At 41.7% G+C, this 21,076-nt stretch overlaps 1 protein-coding gene across 7 annotated transcripts in view; it reads right to left on the reverse strand.

Annotated features, from left to right (window-relative positions):
- arhgap28 (Rho GTPase activating protein 28) overlaps positions 1-21,076 on the reverse strand; it is a 189,788-nt gene that overhangs the window by 14,899 nt on the left and 153,813 nt on the right. For all 7 annotated transcript variants that reach the window (XM_033019874.1, XM_033019873.1, XM_033019871.1 and 4 more), the window contains 6 exons: positions 17,139-17,299; positions 15,395-15,560; positions 13,804-13,895; positions 10,020-10,097; positions 3,844-4,000; positions 1,708-1,790 (listed from right to left, as the gene is read on the reverse strand). In XM_033019874.1, the coding sequence (XP_032875765.1) occupies positions 1,708-1,790; positions 3,844-4,000; positions 10,020-10,097; positions 13,804-13,895; positions 15,395-15,560; positions 17,139-17,299 (737 nt within the window). The remainder of the gene's footprint in view (positions 1-1,707; positions 1,791-3,843; positions 4,001-10,019; positions 10,098-13,803; positions 13,896-15,394; positions 15,561-17,138; positions 17,300-21,076) is intronic.

Below are 21,076 nucleotides of genomic sequence, written 5' to 3' on the forward strand. Positions count from 1 at the left end.
TTCCATGTACCCACCACCCTACATGCGTAAACATTGCCCCTTATGATTAAATATTTCCTCTTCATCTTAAACCTATGCTGTCTAGTCCTGATTCCATTGCCCTGGTAAAGAAGATTCCGTCCATTCATCTTATCTATGCCCGTCATGATTTCATGCACTGTTATAAGGTGACCCTTCAGTTTCATGTGCTCCAGTGAATAAAGTCCAAGCCTGCCCAACTTTTCTCTTAAGCTCAGGCCTCAAGTCATGGGAACATAAACCTTATAAATGTCCTCTGCGCTCTTTCCAGCTGAATGGCATATTTCCTATAACACTGTGATCAAAACTGTACATAATACCTCAAGTGCAGCCTCAACCATGAATTGTACAACTGTAACAAATCTCAACTTTGATACTCAATTCCCCGACTGATGAAAGCCAGTGCGCCAAAAGCCTTCTTCACCATTCTATCTACTTATGAAGCCACTTTCATGGAACTATGTACTTGTGGTGTTAGATCCGTCTACAGCATCCTCCTGGGCCTTACCATTCACTGTAAATGTCCTGCCCTGGTTTAATTTTGCAATGTGTAGCATCTCACCCTTATTTGCTTTGTTTACTAATTAAACTATGTTATAGGATAATGTAAATTCCTCTTCCCTAATTCCCCCCTTCATAGAATTTAACAATTATAATTTCCCTGTACTTTATAATATTGGATTTCTTTTTCAATCCACCCCTGGACAATGCGTTTTCTTAAATGTGCTGATTTAACGATTGTAGACAATTTTGCCTGTAACCTGGAGGCACCAAAGACGTCAGTCTAATTATACATGAAGTGAATATATCTGCAAAAAAGGGTTGCTGCTGCTGCTGAAATAAGGTGAAAGGTGATGTACAGAACCCCAGGTCATAAGGTAAAAGTGCCTTATAGAACCCCAGGTCAAAATGTAAAGGTGATGTATAGTACCCATATCAAAAGGTGACATATAGAACCCAGATCATAAGATAAAGGTAATACCCTGTATATAGAACCCTAGGTCAAAAGGTGAAAGGTAATGTATAGAACCCCAGGTCTGTAGAAGGGATCAACCAGACATTTTACCTATCCATGTCCCTCCACAGATGCTGCCCAATACACCACGTTCCTTCAGCGATTTGTTTTTATATTGGCATCAATACTCCTATATTCAGCTGAAGGTACATCTCAACTCAAAAAACAGCCACAGTCCCAAGACAAGGTACACCCACCAAATGATCAGCAGATTCCACTTGGATCTGTCTGTGGGCTGATTCCATTAGTGATGATGGAAAAAAATAAAAAGGATAAAAATGTTATCATTGGCCTCACACAAAATATCACGTAAGTGGAACTTGGTATCAACAAAATTGAAATGTGTCCTTGTATGTTTTTAAAGATGTTGGAGGTTGAATTGAGACATTATTTTAACCTTGATCACTGTGTCTATCTGGACTGTAGCTAATTTAAGTATATCTAATCTATTGCATACTCTTGCATGTTAAATTTGTATCATACCTCTAGTATATCTAATCTGCGATTAACTTAATAAATCTAATTTTCCGCACATCTAAGTTCAAACATCCCCAGTTTAATAAATATGGATTTGTGGATAAAATAATGATTCACGGTTTGAATGTTAGATATGCTCAGTGTGAGGTTTACATAAATTCAAATGCACTCATGTATACTTTGAACATAAAGGATACCTTAATAGTGTCTCTGTTGAGATCAGGAAGCAACATGATGATAAGATGTAGAGCCTGTAACTGCAGCTTCGTCTGTGAGATGTCTGAAACCAAAGCAAACCCAATGTTAAACTGTAAAACCGCATCTCATTGAAATGGCAATTCTGAGATTCTTCCTTCACAATGACATTAAACAAAGCCCAGTCTGCTCTCCTTAGTGCCTGCAAAAGATTTCCTGGTACTTTGAATAAGAGCGGCACAGTCGTGCAGCGGTACAGTTGCTGCCTTACAGTGCCAGAGACCGGGGTTCGATCCTGACCTCGGATGCTGTTTGCACGGAGTTCATACGTTCCACCCACTTTCCAAAGAGGTTTGTAGGTTAATTGGCTTCTGTAAATTGTCCCTAGCATGTAGGATAGAACAAGTGCATGGCTGATTGCTGGTCAGTGCGGACTTGGTGGGCCGAAGGACCTGTTTCCATGCTGTATCTTTAAACTAAACTAAACTAAACTACACTAAGAGTACTGCATTCACCCACACATTCTGAGTAATTCCATCTCTCAAAACAGGTAAATGTTCACTTGAGCACCATCTGATTGTGGGAGCTTGCTCTGTGGAAATCATTTCACATTTCCCACATTACCACAGCAACTGTAATTTAAATTAATCTGACAGTCTGTACACTGCTTTGTGAGCACAGAAACAGCTCTGTAAAAAATGTCTATCAAATCCATAAATGATAGCCTGCCTTACTTCTTCAAAAATAGAAAATCTCTGAACAGCCATGTTGCCCAACATTTCAGTCAGTACCAAGTGTCTGATTGTGCTCAACAAATAGGTACAGTATTATATGAATATTTGTGGCACCGATAGTATACAATAATTCAATGAGTATTTAAATACGCTATGTATACATACATATATACACATACAAATATACATTCATCTATGTATGCATACACACACACATACATATATATACACACACACATAGTGCATAAATACTTGCACACAAACACACACACATACATACATATATATACACACACACACACAATGTATAAATAATTGTATATGTATGGGTGTGTATATATATTATTTTTTAATACTTTCTCATTGAATCTTCATATACTATTGGTGCCATATTGATTTTAAAACAATTATCTGAACAAATTATTTTGAAGTTGCTCTTGATAATTTTTTTCATTTGATATGTAAATTTGGGAAATCCAAATACTTTAGTAATTAGTAGTAATGTACAACTTTACAAAATTCACTTGACAAAAATGACTACGGTGGCTGTCTGTACGGAGTTTGTACGGTCTCCTTGTGGCCGCATGGGTTTTCCCTGGGTGCTCCGATTTCCTCCCACACTCCAAAGACATATTGGCTTTGGTGAAAATTGTAAATTGTCCCTAGTGTGTAGTGTGTGCTTGTGTATGGGGATTGCTGGTCGGCGGGGGCTCGGTGGGCCAAAGGGCCTCTTTCCACGCTGTATCTCAAAACTAAACTAAACTAAGAGACTGAAGATAGACACAAAATGCTGGAGTAATTCAGCAGGACAGGCAGCATCTCTGGAGAGAACTTTTTCGAGGTGAGACCCTTCTTCAGACTGATGTCAGGGGAAAGGAAGATGCATAGATAAGGAAATGTAAGGTGTGAAAACTAAGTGACCGCTTGCCATTTCATTTGATGCTTGATGGTAGAGAGTGCAGTGCACAGACTGGCTGCCTGGTTTGCTACATCACTGCAGTCACTACACTTCCAAAGCACTTTATTTGCCTAGTGAAGACAATAGAACTTGGAGAGAAGGAATGGGTGGTGTTTCGGGTCGAGACCCTTCTTCAGATCACAAATGTCACCTATTCCTTCTCTTCAGAGATGCTGCCTGTCCCGCTGAATTACTCCAGCATTTTGTGTCTATCTTCGATGTAAATCAGCATCTGCATTTTCTTCCTACATAATGTGTTTATCAGCCTTTGCTTCCAGCAAACAGACATCAGGGATGTAATGAAATCAGCAAAGACCAACATGCCCGATGCTTTGCACTGGCAGGGAGTCTGAATATTGATGGGAAGGCACAAAAGCTGAAATAGAAGAGGATAAGAATACCAGCAAAAAAATGTTAAACATGTTTGCGTTACTCCAAAGACTTACTTTGCACAGCTATGAAAGCAGGCAGGTATTCAGCTGTGAGCAATGGGTAGGGTAGTTCTCGGATGAAGGTCTTCAGTAAGCCTGCTACATCATTATGGTGAACTTGGTCCCAATCAAAAGCTTCGTAAAACTTCGACTCCAGCTCTTGCCGATAATTCTGTGGATGAACAGAGCATCAATTTAAATCCTGCCCTTCCACCTATTTTATTCTTTCTTATACAGAAAACTACAGTGCTGATTACAAAAGCTGAACTCGCTAAAGGAAAACAGGTAACCTTGTAAAAGAAAGTTTAAAACGATTACTGTCCCTGGTTTAAATGAGTCAGAAGAGGGTGGTTCTTTTAACAATCCTTGCTCCCTTGAGATGCAGGGCAGCCAGGATCTTACCATACAGTGGACCAGAAAGCATAAATGGTCATCTACTTTAATGTTCCTGCATGCATATGTAGTCCCCTGCTGTCAGCTTCCCTCCTTCATAAGACTTGCAAATAGGAGGAATTTCTTTAGCCTGAGGCTGGTGAATCTGTGGAATTAATTGCCACAGATGGCCATAGAGGCCAAGTCATTGGGTAAAGCGGAGATTGATAGGTTCTTGATTTAGAAACATAGAAAATAGGTGCAGGAGTACGCCATTCGGCCCTTCGAGCCAGCACTGCCATTCAATATGATCATGGCTGATCATGGCTAAATCAAAATCAGTTAGGGTGTCAATGGTTATGAGAAGAAGGCAAGAGAATGGGGTTGAGAGGTAAAAATAGATCAGTCACGATCGAATGGCAGATCAATGGGCCAAATGACAATTCAGCTTCTATGTTTTATAGTCTTAAATATCACTTATAAACCCTGTTACGTTAAGAAAAAAAATTCCTGTTAGGAAATCTCATAAAAGCAAAATATATTTTTGTCTTAATTATCTTCTCAGTAATAGCTTATCTTCAATGTAATCCTAAAATAAATATTTCAATAACTTAAAATCCATACCATTCAAGAGAAAACTCCAAAAAAGCGATTCCACTTTAGTCCATTAGGGTTGGCCATTAATTTAGTAAATAACAGTGTATGCTAAATGGTTAATTTCTAGCCACATTTGCAGAGTTAAATATTTAATCCTGGAGTGGTCAAGTCCACTAAATATTTAATCAGGAAGCAATTTGTGAAATAACGTTGGTATTTAGTATTTTGGTGAAGACATTAGTGTCCATTCCTCCTGAACATTTGATGACTGTAGGAATGTTGTGTGGGTCCCTGGTGAACTGAGGGAGCTCAGGGTGATTCAGAATGCCAAATGAACATTGGCCAAGAAGATAAGACTCAAGTGAGGGTCCTCGAGTGACCTCTGAAGGCTGAATACATCAGCTAATGGGCATTTCAGAAATTTGGCCACAGTTATGAAAGGAATTGCATTATAGATTGCAGAGGCAAGTAATAGATTAGGAGTGAAGTAGAAATTGTAAGTGAATAATTGGATGTGGGACAGAAATCTAAACGCAAAGGAAATTTGCCAAGATTCTTTACCTTAATCAATGTAATCATCAATTAGCCGATTAGATCGGGGCCGCTCCAAGTGGCCGAGCGCATGGATTAGACTCAGCCTGCATCAGTACTGAGCAACTGAGCTGCGGTGGAGGCCATCAATAACATTGCCTGACCAGCACAGCCCCTGCAACTGCAACCCATTGCAACCATTGGGACAACAGGCCCTTATGACTCTAACACTTTTAACATCTTTGAACTTGAACCTGAAATATAGCAACGTGTACTGCCTCAGTGTAATCTACTATTCTCACACTCCTGTGCATAAATATGATTGTGCCTACCTATAGTAATATTTTTACTGAAAAGCATGCAAAATAGGAATTTCACTGTACCTAAGTACGTGACAATAAAGCACCATTGAATCATTGAAGTATTTCTCTTTTTCCTGCATAACCTTCATCTTAACTTTAACCCCTTGACATGAATGGTAGTAATTTTGATGGACCTGGGAACCACACCAGATAATGGGAACAGTGCACGGCCATTCAGCTTCTGCGGTCTTACCATTCTTTGTGTGTAAAAGTGCTTCCTGATTTTAATCCTAAATGCCCAGCTCTAATTTTGTTCGGATTTATCTGCTGGAAGAACTAGATATACTGTAAATATCATTTCAAATATGTTTATAACTTTTAAGAACTCCATTAAATCTACATGGATATTCCTAGATTGAAGCCAATTTTAAGAAGCCTTGGCTCATTTATCTCTTATAACCACATGTAACCGATGTTGGGGAAGTCCAGAACAAGGGGTCACAGTTTAAGGATAAGGGGGAAATCCTTTAGGACCCAAATGAGAAAAACATTTTTCACACAGAGAGTGGTGAATCTGTGAAATTCTCTGCCACAGAAGGTAGTTGAGGCCAGTTCATTGGCTATATTTAAGAGGGAGTTAGATGTGGCCCTTGTGGCTAAAGGGATCAGGGGGTATGGAGAGAGGGCAGATACAGGATACTGAGTTGGATGATCAGCCATGATCATATTGAATGCGGTGCAGGCTCGAAGGGCCGAATGGCCTACTCCTGCACCTATTTTCTATGTTTTTCTATGTTTTCTATGTATTATAGAACATAAAATGGTGCAGCACAGGTACAGGCTCTTCGATCCACAATGTCTGTGCTGAGCTTGTTGCCAGATTAAACTCAACTCCTCTGGCTTATGTGATCAATAACCCTCTGTTCCCTGCATATCCATGTGCCTATCCAATAGTCTCTAGAATGGCATTATCGCATCTTCCTCCACCATCACCCTTGGGGAACATTCCAGGCACCCACCACCGCAGGAGGATGAGGGGAGATCTTATAGAGGTGTACAAAATCATGAGAGGAACAGATCAGGTAGATGCACAGGGTCGTTTGCCCAGAGTAGGGAAATCGAGGACCAGAGGACATAGGTTCAAGGTGAAGGGAAAAAGATTTAATAGGAATCCGAGGGGTAACTTTTTCACACAAAGGGTGGTGGGTGTATGGAACAAGCTGCCAGAGGAGGTAGTTGAGGCTGGGACTATCCCATTGTTTAAGAGCAGTTAGGCAGGTACATGGATAACACAGGTTTGGAGTGATATGGACCAAGCGCAGGCAAGTGGGACTAGTGTAGTTGGGACATTATTGGCCGGTGTGGGTGAGTTGGGCCGAAGGGCATGTTTCCACACTATGTCACTCTATGACTCTCTGACTGTGGTAAAAACCTGTCCCACTCATCTCCTTTAAATGTTGCCACTCTCACTTTCAGCTAGACTGACATTTCCACCCTGGGAGAAAGGTTTTCAAGAATCTCTATGGTGTCTGTTTTAAGTCTAACATATTATTCGAGAGATACAATAATGAAAATTTAATGTCATACTAGTTAAATACAGTGGCATCGCTCCTTGATTTTGAATTCTTAACCTCATGAAGTAATGGCCAAGATTCCATTGCCTTCCAGGTGTATTTTTCTACCCATGTACTACCTCTGATGATTTGCCGAGACAGACACACAAATCTCTACGCTCCACATCATTTGTAGTCTTTCAAAAGGAGACAATATCATCTGCTCATGAGCTGGAATGGAAGGGATTACGGGTGCAAATGATGGAGTTAATGGATTGGTTCATGTAAAAAGGAACTGCAGAAGCTGGTTTACACCAAAGATATGACACAAAATGCTGGAGTAACTCAGCGGGACAGGCAGCATCTCTGGATAGAAGGAATGGGTGACGTTTCCGGTCAAGACCGTTATTCAGTCTGAAGAAAGGTCTCCACCGAAAAGCATTGTGTGTCTATCTAATGGATTGGTTCGTTGGTTGAAGAGGAGGGAAAACTATGGAAGAAGGGTAACAATGAATGGGTGTGAGATGAGGATGGAAGGGCCTGGATTAAGAAGTAATTGAATGAGGTAGAGGCTGTATAGAAAATGTTTCAGTTGGAATAACAGATCATTTCCTGGGATTTTTGCAGGAGAGATGAAATGGGGGTGAAGGGGGGCACTAATATGAAAGTAATTTTCCCCAAAATGTAAAAGCACTTTGTTTGACTGCCCCTGTAATTAATAATAAGAATTGTATGGGAAAAGTTATTGACCTCTTTCTGGCAATAAACAGAAGCAAACCAAACGTGAACCTTGATTTGAATTTGCACTGGCACTCAGATAGATGGGTGCAAAGTGAGCAACACTCCATCATGACTGTGGCCGTGCAAGGTCAAGGAGATTTTAACTCCTGGGTCTCAGTCCAGGAGCAGTGAGGCTGTGGCACAAACCACCAGGAGTTATGGTGCAGGATATAAATGGCTGCTAGAGTCACCGCGCAGGGCATGGTTTGCAGGACTGGGGTAACATGTGAGAGAAACAGTGAGAGAGGAAGTCTAATATGTATCCATGTTGCTCCTGACAAGCCCTCTTCCTCATACCATATAGGTCTGAAGGGAAAGACCATGTCTTTTTGACCATTCAGGCCATTATCAAAACCTGCGTTACAACCTGCGTTTCCGACAGATATCCTTCCCACCTCCCCTGAAGGTCACTAGTTGTGGAAAAAAGATCTGGATCTGCAAAGGTGGGACATAGTAATGACAGAATGGGCCAAATGGCCTCGTCCGTGAAATAAACCTCCAGGATTCCATGAGGTTCTGCAGCCAAATTTAAATGCTGCCCATCTGTTTGGTTCCTGCTGATCGCTCTCTGATACTTGAGACGTGGCTGGAAACCCACGAGAAGGCAAAGCGTGCAAATGTATTAATGTGAGATAACGATGGACTAATGTGAATTTTCTGAATTCCTTCAGTTCTTTTGGCTCTTCGGAAAATATGTTTGGTACACATGTAACTAGCAGTCTTCCAATGTACATATAAGGCAACAGGAGGACACCACACAAACATCTAAGGAAATGCTCAGAGGATTAGTCACTCGTGAGTATCTTCCAGTCTACTCCATGCAGCCTTGTTTTAACAAGAAGCACAGATAAGAATGAGAAACATTGATGCAAACTGTGCAATTCAACAATCTTGCTATTATTTCACGTCATCTGGTATAACAGGCATTTTAGTACCAAATAGTGATTGGGTATGCAAGTCAGTGAACCCTATGTCATTTTATATTCTGCAAAATCCACTTCTTAGTTAACTGGTTAATTAAACAGTGCAGAAATCAAAGTAGGCACCGCAATTTTAAGTAAACCCAGCATTTGCTGTTACAATAGCTGCTCCAGTATATATTCCAATTATTCTTGCATTATTCTCCTGAAAACTGACAATAAACCTGCATTTCATCCAAAGATTTACAATTTCAAGTTTTAGCGTGGTCTATTTAATTCCTTGTTTTATATCTGTTTATTTCTGTTTACTATCATCCTGGAGATAGACACAAAAAGCTGGAGTAACTCAGTGGAACAGGCAGCATCTCTGGAGCGAAGGAATGGGTGACGTTTCGGGTCAAGACCCTTCTTCATCCTGGATTTGAACTTCTTCTGTCTTGTGTTTTTTCTATTTCATGGGCATGAGTCTTCATCTACACTTCTACAAGATCACCCCTCAACCTCTTGCGCTCTAAAGAATAAAATCCTAGCCTACCAACTCTCCCGATAGCTCAGCCTTCCAAGTCCTGGCAATATCCTGGTAAATGTTCTCAGTCTTCTTTTCAGCTTACTGACATCCTTCCTATCACACGGTGCCCAAAACTGAAAAGAACTCCAAATGTGTCCTCACCAACATCTTGTGCACCTGTAACATAACTTCCTAACTTCTATACTCAATACCCTTATTGATGATTATTTCTTTTTCTTGATTTCAACATTTAGAATTATTTCTTGGTGCTTTGAGATGTTTTAACTTAATATTTTCTTTAAATAACATTTATATTTTTTATTATTATGTCATAGAGTGATACAGTGTGGAAACAGGCCCTTTGGCCCAACTTGCCAACGCCGGCCAACATGTCACAGCTACACTTGTCCCACCTGTCAGCATTTGGTCCATATCTTCCAAACCTGTCCTCTCCATGTTTTTTTAACTCTTTACAAAGAGTTTCTAACAGTATCTACCTGGGACACTTTCAACAGTTGAAAAGCACATGACAGCAATGATCATTTATTGCCAGCAGCCCCTTGCTGCTTTCGGTCATCACAGTATTGAAGACTGATTATGAAAAGGAAAACAGGAAGCATCTCCTTACCTTCACCCTTGAGGCAGACCCGGGCACTCGCAGAATTCCTTCAGCATCCAAACCAGTTTCCTCCATTTTTGACAAAAGCTAGGACAGGGAATTGTTACACATTTAATCTACTCCCAATATTCCAACCAGATGAAACACATCTCAACCAAATTTGCAGCACCATTCGTCATGTTTAGACTAGTTTAGAGATACAGCAGTGAAACAGGCCTTTGACCCACCATGTTCGCGCTGACCAGCGATCCCCGCTCATTAATACTATCCTACACACTGGGGACAATTTTTTACATTTTTACCAAAGCCAGTTAACCTACAAACCTGTACGTCTTTGGAGTGTGGGAGGAAACCAGAGATCTATCTCGGAGAAAATCCATGCAGGTCATGGGGAGAACATACAAACCCCGTACAGACGGCACCTGTAGTCAGGATTGAACCTGGGTCCCTGGCGCTGTAAAGCAGCAACTCTACCCCTGCACCACCGTGCCGCCCCTATGTGTTGATTCAGGCAAAATCGAAAATCTGTTCTATGTACATGCAATAGTGGTCATCAGGATGAGGGCAATGTTGGGTACATTATTGCCCCCATTGTCTGGGGACTTGTACACTGGGACCCATTGGACTAGTTCCATTTTGAGTCCCCAGAAGAATTGGAAGATGTCTCAGGGGACGACCACGACGAGGAGTGGCCATTGGCCAACTTGGATTGTTTTCTCAGGGCAGGGGTTGGCATCAGGGATTGAGGCTGAGGAGAGACCTAAAACTGTGAGAGGAATAAATAGGATAGACAGTCAGAACCTTTCTTCCCAGGGCAGAACTATCAAAGACTAGAGGGCTTTAAGGTGAGATGGACAAAATTTAAAGGAGTTATGCAGAGCAAGTTATTTACACAGAGTGTGGTGCATGCTGGAATGCTCTGCCTGGGATGGTGGTGGAGTCAAATATGATAGTGGCATTTTTTGTGGCTTTTAGATAGGCACATGGATATGCACAGAATTGGGGGGGGGGGGAGGGGGGTGGGGGGGATATGTATCACATGCAGGCAGAGGAGATTAGTTTAATCGGGCGTCATATTCAGCACAGACATTGTGGCCCAAAGAGCCTATTCTTGCACTGTACTATGTGCTGTGTTCTATGTATAGGTTGGCTGTGAGCACCTCACATCTGAAACCAGGTTTTTCTCAGTTATTGAGAAAAAGCATTGCATCCACAGTCCGAGCAGATAGTTGCTCAATGAATGTGCAATTCATGCTTCGATTCCTTATTCATGAAAATGGCCAAAATGGTATTGAATCATGCAATACAGAGAATGCATTACACATGATTGAACACCTCGTGCTCTGATTGAGTTCCCCATGCATTAGCACATCAAACACACGGCGAATCTAGAACGAAAATTGCTAATATTACAATCCAAAGTTAAGTCCCCATTTTTCAATAAGCTTAAATTTTTCATCCTTTAGTTTTGTTCAAAATCACCCAAAAATGTAGCACCACATCATTGTTTTTTATTATATTTATACTGATTTTATATACTCCATATTGATCTTATATTAGTCAGATACTACATCAACTGGATTCTTACAAAAGATTCAAGGAAATAAAACACTTCTTTATTCACACAGAGAATGAAGGACTTGTATTTCTGACAAAAGACAAAGCAAAACTACCAGTGCGTGACGTACATGTTAACAAGTCACAAAAGGGCCATGTCGATACTCCCCAGCAAGTTACTAGCCTCAAGATTTCCAGACAAGTGATCTGTTTTCCAAAGGCTATCTTTCCCGTCTTGGAGCCATAGATGTAACAGAAAGGACCCTCGGAATTATTAGGGTCATGTCCTGTTTTCCACTGGCTGGTGTATCTTCTGTGGAATCCAGCCAAAGGTAATGGCTTTATGACTTAATTGCTTTAAAGCCTGTATTCACTGCTAATGTACAGGCAATCACCTCTCCAGCTGAGACCAATCTTATAAGTGCTTTTACTGGATATTTTCTTTACAAATTCCAAAGACAACCACTTACCAATTTTATGAGGCGCTGTTCCCACAATGCTCAGCACCCCACCTTATCCTCCCCAAGGCATTATCTCTCTCTCAAGATAGGGAATCAAAAGTAAATGGAATATTCCAACTGGAGTCCAACCACATCCAAGACATCTGTCAGATCAGTTCCCCACAATTGACTTTAACACCTCTTTAAAGATATTGTTGTGCTCAAATTTCCGGGGCATAATTTCATACTTATGTTTCTTATTATGAACCTTATCATATGTGCTAGGGGAACATATATTTTCAGAATCTTTTTTCAAATAAATATACACTCATTATCTCTAACCCAAAATGATGACAAATTTACTGATAATTTCCGGTTTTATGAAAAAAGAACAAAGATCAGATAACTCTGCGCCAAGACAGTCAATGGCAATGTCATTGTGGGCATGATTCTAGTCAGTTACATCGATATGAAGTCTAGTGAACATGTGTGTTGTCCATGCCTGTCATTCAAACTTATTTAACAAATTCAAGCCAAATAAATCTATGACTTAAGAGGACTGTCCTGAACTGTCTGGGTGGAGTTTTCACGTTCTCCCTGTGACTGCGTGAGTTTTCCCCAGCTGCTCCGGTTTCCTCCCACATCCCAAAGACGTGCAGATTTGTAGGTTAATTGGATTCTGTCAATTGCCCCCTGTGTGTTGGGAGTGGATGAGAGAGTGGAATAACCTAGACACGTGAACAGATGATCGATGGTCGGCGTGGACTCGGTGGGCAGAAGGGCTGTTTCTCTGCTGTATCTTTCAATTATTCAATCAACCAAGATGAGAACTGGTTTGAGAAATCACTTAAATCTTTAACAGCCATAGTTAAAGACAGATGAGGTGGACGTTAATCCCGTTGCCTTCACAAACTTCATGCAAGGTGAAATTAAATGCATTCAACCCTGCTTCTGAAAATCAATTATATTCAATTCAACAGGACCACATTTCTGCAGAGTCCAGTATGGACAGGTTGCCATTTTACTGCTGAGTTCCTGTGGATAGACACTAATCTAACACTCTATTCCCTTACATGCAGTCTCAACTTAACCTTGGTGACTGAATTTTGCTTTCGTGAGGGATTCATTCAGAATAACTATCTGCTATGACTAGAGCACCAGGTTAGACTCTGATAAGACTAAACATAAGATCTGGAGCATGGACTGGACATTGAAAACAGTGTTAAAACATGGCACTTCTTGTGTGCGGGCTTAGTAGTCTATTTCTGTACACTTGATAATCAGGGGTGTGCTTAGATACAGGAATACTGTACTGATGTATAGCTGTGCGTTTGCTCGTGACAATAAAAGCACTATTGAAATCTGAAGTCAAGGGAACTCAAATTTTTAAATGTTTAAACAGAATCAGATGACATTAGAAAAAAATGTGGACTCCTACTGAATTACTGCCAAAGGCATCAATGTTTTCGTGCCCTTTCCACCACACACTGACCCAGCTGAGCAGAGGAAGTGGTTGCTGATTCACAGCCAAGATGATCATCAGGAGGGGAGTAAAGTACCACATTCACCAGCAACTTTCTCTCTGTGGGAGTCTATCTGTAACCCGCACAAATATACTTTTTCTCCAGAGATGCTGCATGTCCCTCCGAGTTACTCCATTACTTTGTGTCTATCTTCATGCTTGTGGTTTGATTAGATGGGCTTTGGGCTTCCTCACTATCCTTCCCCACACTCTGCCAACTTAGCACAGGCACGTTAATCCAATCCAACATTTCTCTTCAAACTATTGTACTTACCTTTTGAAAGATAAGAGGGATTTTTGTTCCTGGAACTTTCTTTTGATCATTTTCAAGCAACGTAGTGAGGGGAACACCAAAGAGTCCAGTTTCTGAAACAAAAATCAAGAATGTATTTCTTTGAAACATTTATCAGTTTTTTGAATAGTCACAGTTGCATAGTACAGAATATCAATATTAGTCCCATTTGCCCACAATTGAAGCATTTGTTAATGTATCTTCAACTCATTTGATTCCTTCTATCCACATTACCTAAAAAAAATAATTTGTGGCTAGAGAAGACACAGACTGCTGGAGGAGCTCAGCAGGTCAAGCAGCATCTCAGAAGAACATGGATAGGTGGCGTAGGTGGATAGGTGGCATTTTAGGTCGAGATCCTTCTTCAGACTTAATTTGGGGGGGGGGGGTGTGGGGGAAGTAACCTGGAAGAGAGGAGGGAAAGGACAAAGCAAGGCAGGAAATAGGCCAACACAGGTGAGGATGTAACACATGTAACGTCATCTCATACTCCCCTCCATCCTCCCTCCTTACCCCCTGCTTCCTCTCTAGTTATTTTACCAGTTCCACAGATCTCCACTGGTTCTCTTCAGATCCCCCCTTCCCTAGCCAACAATGGACTTACCGTCCAACGTCCTGCCTGAGGTCATTTGTGGCTGGCCCCGATTGGTTCTGGTCTTTTCATACCTCCAGCTCTTCCTATAACCCCCCCCCCCCCCCCCCCCCCCGCACCGCCCCCCTCCTCCTTCTTCCCCTCAGTCGACTCCCCCCACCTCTTACTTTCAATCTGAAGAAGGTTCCCAACCCAAAACGTCGCCCATGCTTTTTCACCAGAGATGCTGCCTGACCCGCTGTTACACCAGCACTTAGTGTCTATCTGTGGTATAACCCAGCATTGGCACTTAATGTTTCTACAGTAATGAACCCTCATTTAGCTTCACAGAAACAGATGCTTGTTGGAGCATGCTCTGTGCAGATTATCCACCCCAATACCGCCACAATGACACATTTCAAAACGTTATCGGCCGTACAGCACTTTGTGATCCTAAAGCCACGGGAAATGATGCTTGAAAGCACGTCTAAATTTGTTCTATTTTGGCAAAAACTACCATGAAAACATTCAAAAGCTTTAATGACACTCAAAAGTACAATAATGGGGCAAGCAGATTATCAGGTGTAAGGACTTCAAGGGAACTTAGCTCTTGTCCCATTCCTGTCCTTAGATATCCTTTCAGCCTCTTTTCATGTCTCCACTTTATGCAGGGGCTACTGTTGATAATCTCACTTCAATTTCTCAGCTACCTCATTGGTATACAGCACTCAGTACCACAGAGGTAAAACCCTAGATAAATGCTGGAGTAACTCAGGCAGCATCTCCGGAGAGAAGGAATGGGTGATGTTTCATGTCCAGATCCTTCTTCAGACTGAGAGTCAGGGGAGAGGGGGACTAGAGATATAGAAGGGTAAGGGGTGAAAACACACAACAAAGGGGACGATAGTCAAGCAAAATGGAACGGGAGCTTTATAATCTTAAACATACTTTGTGTCTTTATTCACTTTATTAAGAGTAAGGGGAGCATCGTAGCAAACTTACCCTTTGCTTTCACCTTCACAAGTCTGCTTCTCTTCAGATCCAAACCCAGCGCATCATAAAAAGTGGTTATCTCTATTAGAGCAAGGTTATGGATCTTTTTCATATCCTGACAAGACAGATCGCCAATCTGCGTTAACCCAAGTCTGTCTTTTGGGATGGTGAATTTCTGAAATTGAAACAGATCCATGCAATTAGTGAACATTCTACACAATAAACTATAATTCCCTTGACAGAACAGCATTCAACCTTAGAGTCGCTGAAGGTGGCCAGGGGAGGAGAGGGACCACGGCTCGCTGGCCAGTTGGGACAGAGGCGATGGCTGGAGATCCTGAAGTAGCCTGGGGCTCGTCTGGATCAGGCGCCGCTCCAGGCGACCGAGTGCGCGGACCGGGCAGAACTTTGAAAATGACGCCAAACCGGAAAACTCTTACATACTGTCTCAGTGGACTATTTCTATACGCAATTGTACTAATCGGATATTGTGCTTAAGTATGGTAATAAATAATTTACTGAGCTGTTTTACTGTACCTCTGTACATGTGATAATAAAGAACCATTGAACCTCTTAGTAGATATTGAATCAAAGAGAGAACTTGGAATTTGCCCTGCAGAACATAACATTGGAATTCTGAGCCTCTCTACAGCAATCCCATTGCGTTTACAGTTTGCACCATGGGGAGGCGGTGGGCAAAGACCAAATTACTGATGCAGCAGTGATTGAGTGTTGTACTCTGCATGCAGAATTTGGGTCAACTGAAGTCAGCAGAATTGGATTTCAGTAGCAAAATGCGATATGTAAATGCTACGTTGCAGATTACTTCATCAGGGGTGTCTGTCCTGAACAAAATCCTAAATCACAGGGAAATGTATCCTGTGTGAAGTTTGCATGTCCGTTCTGTGACCGCGTGGGTTTCCTGCGAGTGAAACTGAAAAGAAAAGCCATCATACCCAGCTATCCGTTTATAAACTGGGGTGGAAAATAGCTGGGGAACACCTTCCTTCTTGGTTACTTCTGAACCAGTATTTAAAATTCATGGGAAGGGAATTTCATGAAGGGAAATATTTATTAATCTTTCATTCATTCACATTTACTAAAAAGAGAGCCATCTCCAAGTTTATACTTGGTATTTGTATGTACTGTAGATCCCAGGAGGAGCAAGATTTGGCCTTATGTTTAAAGCGGTTTTTAGATACTGCCTAAGCTCACACATGCCTCACGTATATCATGAAAATCAACACACCTGCACTTAAAATCTGTTTTGAGTTTAGAGATACAGCATGGAACAGGTCCTTAGTCCACGCTGACCATCGATCACCTGTTCACATTAGAATTATGTTATCCCACTTTCTCATCCACTTCACTACACATTAGGGGCAATTTACAGAGGCCAATTGACCTACAAATCCACACATCTTTGAGATGTGGGAGCAAAACAGAGACCCTGGTGGAAACCCACGTGACCACTGGGAGAAGGTGCCAACTCCACACAGACAGCGGCTGAGATTAGGATTTAACCTGGGTCTGTGGCGCTGTGAGGCAGCAGCTCTACCATCTGCGCTACTGTGTTGCTAAATTAATAGCAATTCCCTCAGTACGAGTTTTGCTGTCGGGTATCTCGCATTTGGAGACATCATTGGCATTGGAAGTGCAATGGGATAGCCTCGTATTTTTGAGCACAGTCTCTCCCCTGCCAGGTAAGTATATGTGACGAAGCGATTGAAGTTCAATCAGCCTCTGCACTAACCGGTAACATTGTGTTGTTGGGCCGCTTTATACAGTTGGTTCTGGGTCGCTGCAGTTTCTGAGCTGCCATCAGAGACTCGGAGTAGGGGATATCCCAGTTCAGGTCTTCTGTGATTTCGGCGTTGCTTTGCTGGCTTTCGATTGCATCATTTTTGATATTTTCTAATGCAAAAATCAGACCAAAAAACACACATGCTAGCAGATCAATCACCATGACGTACTTTTGCAGTTAAATATTTCATCTGTCGCGAATAGCAAGATACTGAATAGTGCCAATTTGTGGGCCTTTACACTCTGTGATTTACTTCCAGAGATTGAGTAAGTTGAGAGAGCATACGATAGAAACACATTTACCTATAGATAGGGGTGATCAAAATAAAGATGCTTATAATTTGTAGAAATAAAGGATGTGCAGATGATGCTTAATACGGGTTGGATCAAAGTCTTGATTAGTACCGGTGTCAGAGGTTATGGGGAGAAGGCAGGAGAATAGGGTTAGCAAAGAGAGATAGATCAGCCATGATTGAATGGCAGATTAGACACGATGGGCCGAATGGCCTAATTCTACTATCACTTATGATCTTATGAATAAACAAAAGGACAGAGTTCTGGAGGAACTCAGCAGGTCAGGCACCATCTCTGGAGAACATGGATGGGTGATGTTCCGGGTCGAGCCACTTCTTCAGACCTTGAAGAAGGGTCTTGACATAAACATTGTCTATCAATGTTCTCCAGAGATGCTGCCTGACCTGCTGAGCTACTCCAGCATTTTGTCCTTTTGTGTCTATAATTTGGATAGTGCTTGTTTTCTTTCTTGGCTCCCGAGGTTGTTCACTTCGGGACAAAGATACCATGTCAAGTAACAAAATTATGCAAGATAATCTTTTAACTCATAACTTCATATGTTCTAGGAATAGAAGTAGATCATTCGGCCTGTCAGGTCTACTCCACCATTCAATCATGGCTGATCAATCTTTCCCTCTAAACCCCATTCTCCTGCCTTCGTCCCATAACTCCCGACACCCTTACTAATCAAGAAACTCTGCATTGAACAACAAACCCAGATAAGTCACAAGTGATAAAAGTCCATGCATCCTATTACTTACAAGAGCTCCATTTGAAATGGGTGTCCCTGCACAGCTCCTAGTGGGAGCAGATCACATTACAAATGTGTCTCTCACAGAAAGCCCACAAGATACATTATAAGGCAATGGAAATATGTTATACCAGTGCAGGCGGTTATATACTTCTAGTATATTATAGAAGGTGAGGTTGGGTCCGGATTGCTGTCTCAGGGTCTCAGGCTCTGTGAGGCAGAGTGCACTCTACCAGGTGTGCTAATGTGCCGCTCTAAAATCTTTGGCAAAGAGACGTATTGGAAAAGTCTAGGTGCTCCCCAGATTACAAATGCCTGATTTATGTACAGCCCCGTACATATGAGCGAGTGTTTGGGAGAACAGCAGGATGGATTTGATGGCTGCTAAGGTGCTGCAAGCATCATCTACAGCCTTGGAACTCAGTTTGCAGCACCTTTCCCACTTGAAAACAGTCTGGATTATGGAGAGCTCAGAGGAACCTTGTGTAACCTGAGGAGGATCTGTATTCCATGACCTCCAGAAAGTAACAGTTGTTAATCTCAAGTGACCAGATGGATCTCTATCTGATGAAAACCTGAACATTTTGTTCTGCTGTGCAATGTTGAGAATAATTCCCATCCTGTTCTTGAACAATCTCCACTTGTGCACCAAGGTTATTTTGATGGGCAGGAAGAGGCTATGGCGTGGAAACAGGATGGTAGGTCATATTTGAAGGTTCTCTTGTAATCTCTTTCCATTCTAATCGCTAAATTACCTTGGACAAATGTCTATTTTTGAATGTAGTTACGAGGGTACTATTTTATTTAATTCACAAGTTTAAACTCTAATATTTTATTATTAATGTTTAGTGTTTTATGTTTTATTCTTAATTGTTACCGTATGTCGTGTTATTACTTGCGAGCGGAGCACCAAGGCAAATTCCTTGTATGTGTACATACTTGGCCAATAAACTTATTCATTCAATAGACAATAGACACTAGGTGCAGGAGTAGGCCATTTGGCCCTTCGAGCCAGCACCATCCACAATCAGTACCCCGTTCCTGCCTTCACCCCATATCCCCTGACTCCGCTCTCTTTAAGAGCTCTATCATTCATTGATTGATTGATTCATTCATTACCAGCATTTCAAAATCAAAGTCAATTTTATTTGTCACATACACCCGAAGGTGCAGTGAAATGAATTTGCCAGCAGCGGTACAATTAAAAAAGAACATACAATACACAATAAGATTTAACACAAACATCCACCACAGCATTCTTCACTGTGGTGGAAGGCACAAAGTTCAGTCAGGCCTCCTCCTTGTTCACCTGTGGTCGGGGCCATACTGGTCATACTTGATCGCTCTTGAAAGATCTGGATAGACTCGGCTTGTACTCGCTAGAATTTAGAAGATTGAGGGGGGATCTTATAGAAACTTACAAAATTCTTAAGGGGTTGGACAGGCTAGATGCAGGAAGATTGTTCCCGATGTTGGGGAAGTCCAGAACAAGGGGTCACGGTTTAAGGATAAGGGGGAGTACTGTGGAGTACTGTGAGCAAATTTAGGCCCCATATCTGAGGAAGGATGTGCTGGCTCTGGAGAAGGTCCAGAGGAGGTTTACAAGAATGATTCCAGGAATGAATGGGTTAGCATTTGATGAGCGTTTGATGGCATTGGGCCTCTACTCAATAGACAATAGGTGGAGTAGGCCATTCGGCCCTCTGAGCCAGCACCACCATGTACTGTGATCATGGCTGATCATCCACAATCAGTTCCTGTTCCTGCCTTCTCCCCATATCCCTGACTCCGCTATCTTTAAGTGGTGGAGTTTTAACTCGCTGGAGTTTAGAAGGTTGGGAGGGAACCTCATTGAAAGTTACAGAATAATGAAAGGCATAGATAGAGTGGATGTGGAAAGGATGTTTCCACTCGTGGCGTCTAGGACCAGAGGTCATAGCCTCAGAATTAAAGGATGCTCTTTTAGAAAGGAGGTGAGGAGGAACTTCTTTAGTCAGAGGGTAGTTAATCTGTGCAACTCATTGCCACAGAGGGCTGTGGAGGCCAAGTCAGTGGATATTTTTAAGGCAGAGATAAACAATTTTTGATTAGAACGGGTGTCAAGGGTTATGGGGAGAAGGCAGGAAAATTGGATTGGGAGGCAGAGATCAGCCATGATTGAATAGTGGAGTAGACTCGATAGGCCGAATGTCCTAATTCTACTCCTATAACTTGTGAACCCAGATTGCCCGAAACATACCTATGCGGTGACTGGAAGAATGTGCAAACTCCACACTGACAGCATCCAAGGTCAGGATCGAACCCAGGCCTCTGGTGCTGTGAGGCAGCAGCTCTTCCAGCTGTGTCACTGTGCCACCATGGTGTAACAATAATCAACTGCCAATAGTATAATCTGACATGTTATTGCCTGAATCTATGCAAAGAGTATGGGATATATTGGGAACAAGCCAAATAGGAAGTTGAATGCAATGGGTGGGATTATGAAACTAAACAATTGAAGGAAGCAAGTCTGTTTTCTCATTTGTTATTTAAATAATATGGTACAATTTGATTTTCAAATACATTAACAAATAAGTTACAAAGTACTATTTTCCCCCAAGAAGTTTTACTTATTTACTAGACTGAATAGGTAGTGTATTTGTTGTTAGTTGTGCTTGGTAGATTGTCAAAACTAATGACTAATTATATAAACTTTACAGAGACTGGCCATCAGTCCAAGTAACAACCTTCCGCCATCACCCTCAGCTTCCTACCATCAAGCCAATTACATATCCAATACGCTAGCTCTCCCTGAATCCCATGCAATTTAACCTTCCAGTGTAGCCTTCCATGTGGAACCTTAT

This window comes from Amblyraja radiata, chromosome 4 (genome assembly GCF_010909765.2).
Source record: "Amblyraja radiata isolate CabotCenter1 chromosome 4, sAmbRad1.1.pri, whole genome shotgun sequence".
NCBI lineage: Eukaryota > Metazoa > Chordata > Chondrichthyes > Rajiformes > Rajidae > Amblyraja > Amblyraja radiata.